General features: G+C 33.9%; 1 protein-coding gene across 2 annotated transcripts in view; it reads left to right on the forward strand.

The window, feature by feature from the left end:
- The window catches only part of LOC108907120 (neo-calmodulin-like), a 90,972-nt gene extending 86,408 nt beyond the window's left edge, over window positions 1-4,564 (forward strand). For both annotated transcript variants that reach the window (XM_023456309.1, XM_023456310.1), the window contains 3 exons: window positions 3,394-3,529; window positions 3,580-3,728; window positions 3,899-4,564. In XM_023456309.1, the coding sequence (XP_023312077.1) occupies window positions 3,394-3,529; window positions 3,580-3,728; window positions 3,899-3,930 (317 nt within the window). In that variant the 3' untranslated portion in view covers window positions 3,931-4,564. The remainder of the gene's footprint in view (window positions 1-3,393; window positions 3,530-3,579; window positions 3,729-3,898) is intronic.
- The last annotated feature ends 1,239 nt before the right edge of the window (window positions 4,565-5,803 follow it).

A 5,803-nucleotide genomic window follows, 5' to 3' on the forward strand; every position in this document is an offset into this window, starting at 1 on the left:
AAATTGCATAATTCTATAATACTATGAAGAAATAATCGTTTCTTTGTAAAAGTCCAAAAAACCTTCATATTTAGAAATTAATTTCTCACGAATTATTTACCTATCCCAATTAATTTTTGCTTTACTGTCTTCATTTATACTTTGCCAAATGTGATATGAAATTTTACTACTTTCTTCCATTGCTTTAAAAAGATATATTGGAATAAAAAAAGGGCTGTTTTCTACCATTTTTCGGTATAATTTAGGCAACCAGAAATGCATCAGTTTCCATCCTTAAGCAACTTGTTCGAATCCGACCGGCGTTGTTTACCAGACACCTCGTCCGGAAGGAGATCCGGACGGGAATCGTCAGGTTTTTCTCAACCGTAGGTCGCTAATTAAATGATTGGAGAGACGGGAAAGCTCTGTAAGTATCGCCATTAAGGAATTCGTTGACAAGATCAAGAAAACTAAAGTTAATCGATTGTCCTTATTTCGTAAGTTTTCAACGCGCTATTTCATTTCCATTGGGCCAAAGTTTAGTCAACTAGCAGCGTCAAAATTGGCTTGTCTTCTTATTGGCTCCTGTGTTGTGGTGCACTGGAGTATTCTGGTCACATGGGTTTTGAAATACATCGCAATACTATCAAAAATTTTGACATAGAGGTAAAAACTGAATAGATGAGATCAATTTTCGTGGATAACCATAAACGCCATATCGCAATAGAATGACGTACTTCCACAATTGAGAATGACATAACTAATAAAACACATAACATCGCAAATCCATACTTTCAAAAATTTTATCACCTCTCTCTGAAGGAACTGGAATGAAGTTTTCTTGAATGACTATAAATATCTTGTTACTTCGCAGTCAAAAGAGATACGTTGCCTAAAGGATCTCGCATTGTCTTTATGGAAATGTAGACTTGATCAAATTGGCTGAAATTGTGGTCAATTGTTGGTTTTGTGTTACCTACTGACCAACAGTTTTCACAGTACTTGCACAGACAACATAGCTTCGCTCCACATAGCTACCGGAATAGGACAGCAGTTTTAAATTTCCCAATTGCCGATAGAGTACACCATCAGCAGCATTTTAGAAAGATTCAAATGAAGCGTCCGGCATTCCTAGACAAAGGTTATGCGTATCCTAGCAACGCATAAACAACAGTTTGGCAATGTTGTCACGCGTACGCACGGATATATTTTGTACATTTTTTAATCAATGCCTATTTTTTGTGTTACCGTACTTACCTACCTAAAAGTATGATGTAGTTATTGATAAAAATATTTTAAAGAATGAACAAACACCTATGTAGACAATCGGATATTCTGCAACAGCGTCACAGATATGTTATTTAATCATAATTTCATTAATTAGCTACTATTTTCATTTTTTGGTATTGAAATACTGCAGAAAATATATTTTTATAGTAACATACCTATATTTTTTTAATATTTAGTGATGCCATAATTTTTATAAATTTATTTAATATACAAGTTGGTTTTTAATACGTCGCGGAAGGTACAGGGTTTTTGTTTGTATTTGACACCCACATACAGCTTTAATCATTAAAGTTGGAAAAAAACTTTAAATATAAATGTAAGATTTTTCCTTTATTATATTCCGACATTATCAAAATTTGCTGGTATAAAATATCCGTTGTTGAAAAAATTTAAAGTAGATTCTTATAAAAATAACAAAGAACTTTTTATAACTAATACATATATACTATAACTTTATACATATATTTTATGCATATATTTTGAAACATAATGATAACATAAGAATACCTAAAAACAGGATTGTCAAACATTTCGTCCTGTATTTTTTCTCTCAATACTTGTAAATTTTGAATATATTTTGTTGAAATGTCCCCAAAAACATATGTTAAAGAAACTGAGATCGGGGCTGTTATCTAAGATTTCTAATAATATTTTTTACAGTATTTGTTGACGGAATTCTTCCTCCCAAATAAAGAGTGACCGCAAAATCCGCCTGTATTTGAGACTTTGACAGAGACGACAGGAAATGTCCTATAAATATTCTAAAAATATCCAAAAACCCGTCATGAAAAATGAAAATGAGCATCACTTTCAGTTTTTCGAAAATCACCCTTATTTAGGGGTTGAAAAGAAAACAAAAGTGAATAAATTAAGAATCATCAACAGTTTTCACATTTTTTCACATTATTTAAATTTTTTGTATATTTGGGGGATGATTTTACCCCTTGGGGGTATGGGAGTACTTGTGTTTAAATTATTCTAATGAATGTATTTTGAAACATAATTTTTTTCATGCATTATAATTATTTTATGTACTTTGAAGCCGATGGTTGAACTTAGGTGTGGTTTCACCCTCATTTAGGGGTATTTTCCTTCGGATCTAGTGATTGTGGGTTATTAACGGTTCAATTATCACGTATAAAAGAAAAAGAAAACAAATTGTAACTTTTAATATATTTTTTGCATTTTTAGGTGTATAGGGGATGATTTCACCCTTTTAGGGATATTACGGGTTCATTTTCAATCCGGACAAGACCGTATCAAATACGAAATGAGATATTTTCACGTTCATAATATTATTTTGATAACATAGAAATATTTGGGGTTTTACAGCATTCAACCCTTAAATAAGGGTGATTTTCGAAAAACTGAAAGTGATCATTCTTTGCCCATATTCCAGCCGGACTCTAGCAACATTTTTGTTATTTAAATAATAAGTTTCATTATGTTCCATTTTTCATTAGCAGAATCCATTCTAATTAAAAAAAATTACAATGGGTTATTCTGATAATGATAAATCCCAGATTTTTTGAAAGGAAGGTTCGTTTGGGTCATCTTTGTCGGATGGTATGCAAGAGAGACAGAACTATAATGTGCGAGAGAGATAGAGTGATTGTGTCGTCATAAAGGGCTTCTCTTTCTCTCTTTGTCTTCAGGAGTCTGTGGGGCTTCCCCAGTCTTCAAGACACCTATTTTGATGTTTGGCACATGTCAATAATGTTAATTAGCAAGTTTTCGAGTCATTCGATTAATTTTTTCTATAAACTTTTCCCAAAAGTGACTGTTTTAATATTCTACTCATACTACTTTGCAGTCATCATCAGCAGAACTAACTCAGAGCACTATAAGCAAGAAAAAATTGATTTTCGGACCCAAGTACTATAGATACTTTTGGTCAGTAATACAAAACCAACAACTTCAGCCAATTTGACCGAGCCCGCATTTTCACAAACACCTAGCGGGGGTTTTTAGGCATGACATAGCTAGTACAATATGTAACATTCCAATACTATCAGAAAAATTTGTCACAACAAACGCCTCGAATGCTCTAGCGCCTGGACTAACAGCTGTATGTTTGATTTTAAATTATTATTATTAATCTGTCTTTGTTGACGCTTTTCGCAGAGACTGAGCTGCGGGACATGGTGAACGAGGTGGACCAGGACGGCAACGGGACCATAGAATTCAACGAGTTCCTCCAGATGATGTCGAAGAAGATGAAAGATGCGGATGGGGAGGAGGAGCTTAGAGAGGCCTTTAGGTGAGTAACGTCACAGCTCTAGGCTCGCTGTTATTCGTACATGGTTCTAGGGTTTTCGACAAAAACAACGACGGTCTGATATCTTCAAACGAACTGCGTCACGTGATGACCAGCCTGGGGGAGAGGCTGTCGGAGGAGGAAGTCGATGATATGATCAAGGAGGCCGATCTGGATGGAGATGGTCAAGTTAACTATGAAGGTATAACGGAATTATCATTTTTTTTACTTGATTGGTGACTTGGTCACATCCCTCTCCCCCACCCCCACAGTTCTGGACTAATATTTGCCATTAGAATGACTTGGGCTCTATCTGAGGATATAATTTTTAACATTTCTTCCTTTTATAATCTATTCTTTGTCTTATTTCAGAGTTCGTGACCATCCTCACAGCGAAGAACTAAGAATAGACGGCGAGAACTTGATCCAAAAATCACCTAGTCCTGTTCGTATCATGATAAACAAAATATACAGCTACCTTAAAAAAACAATGTCCCAAACCTCCTTTTATGTATAAGCACTGCTTCACTTTTTCGATAATTATTATAACTAACGCTCTAAGATTATATTTTAGTGAAACAATATGGTTCTGAGATACAGGGTGCAAGAACTTACTTGTCTACTATAAATAATTTCTATACGAATCTATTTGTAACTTCGAGAAGCAAAGAAATAATATAAGGTAAACATTGATATACTTACAGCAGGTACATTAAATCTGTCCAGTTTTACAGTGAACAATATATGGGGTGTTTCTTAAAAATAACGTGGGTCGCCAAAGCCAACCTCGTTTGGTTATTTTCTGTCGCTGCGTTGTAGTATAACCCGTTGTACAAAAAATGAGGTGATGTACCACTTGTAAACATTTTTTTGCGACATGTTTACAAAAACACGAGTAGCTCTGCAGCGACTGAATATATGGACTTGAAACTGCATAGATATCAAGAACAGTACTACCAACCTTCAAAAAAACAATTGTATGCTTTCATAATACCCGCGAATTTCAAATAAGTAATTCACCTTATTTTTTGGGGTATTTTTATTAAAAAAAAAATAGTGAAAAGGAATGAAAAAATTAAAACCTTCCTTTTTCTTTGGGGATTTTTCAATATGCAAATAAATTTAAAATACATACAACAAATGAAAAAAAAATGATTATAGAAGAGGTAATAAACTACCGTAAAGTATATCCCTGCGAAAAAAAAGGAATTTCAAATCCGAAAATACCAAACAAACATGAAATAACATTATACGGGGTGTCCCGTTCATGTTTCAAAAAAACTTGTGTGCAAGTTCCTCATGGAAAAATAATACAGGTAGTTCATGTAAAGTTTTTTTCTGAGACGCCCAATTTTCGAGATACAGTGTGTTGAAGTTGTTACTTTCCAAATGGTTTTCCTTAATTATCTTTACATCGGCTAAAGATAAAAATGTCAAAATGTGTACATTAGTAAACATCAACTGTGCGTTAAGAATAATGTGCAAACTGTTTCTTTCTGAAAAGCAGTGTCGCCGATACAGGTAGTTGGAGGAGTACAATCGAAAAAAATATGTTAAAAGTCAAAATTTATTACATTTCTAAACGGTTCTGTAAACTCTAAAGCATACTACAAAAAAAATATATACTTGTCGAAATTCGGTAGCATGTACCATTTTCGAGAAAAATGAAGTTGCATAGAAGGAAATGGGGGACAATTTCAGTATCTACTGTCGTATTTCGCGTTTGCACATTTATTTAATTGTGCAGCTGTTTTGTTCTGTATGTCTCCGAGTCTGTTTCCTAATATTTTTCTGTTTTTATCACTTTTTTAAGGAGGTTTATCTGATTTGGAATTGACATACAAATATTCGTAAAAAAAATAATATTAGCTTATTAATATGAAGAAAATCCTCAAAAAAAATTATTACTAGTTTGGATACCTAAGAGACAAGATATGAATAAAATAATTTTTCACGATTTAGTACGAAGTCTTATGAGAATGCAGATTTTTTTGGTCTTTTCACATGGAATGCGCAACAATTGACGAACAGTTTCCACAGCAACTTGTATAAATAGGAAACCGATATCTAAGGAACTGTATGACAGCTCGTAGAAATCGATTAGGTACTTGTAAGATACATAATTTATAATAATTCTCCCTCAAACTGACGTCGTTGACTAACTTAACCTCCATATGCGTGATAGCGGCAACGCCGCGGTCTCGACGTAGCGTATTATTTGAAATTTGCAGGTGTCCAAGTAAACAGAATGCGAGCGAGTCAGCCAAATGCAACGTT

The sequence above is a fragment of the Anoplophora glabripennis genome, unplaced genomic scaffold (assembly GCF_000390285.2).
Source record: "Anoplophora glabripennis isolate ALB-LARVAE unplaced genomic scaffold, Agla_2.0 scaffold282, whole genome shotgun sequence".
Lineage (NCBI taxonomy): Eukaryota > Metazoa > Arthropoda > Insecta > Coleoptera > Cerambycidae > Anoplophora > Anoplophora glabripennis.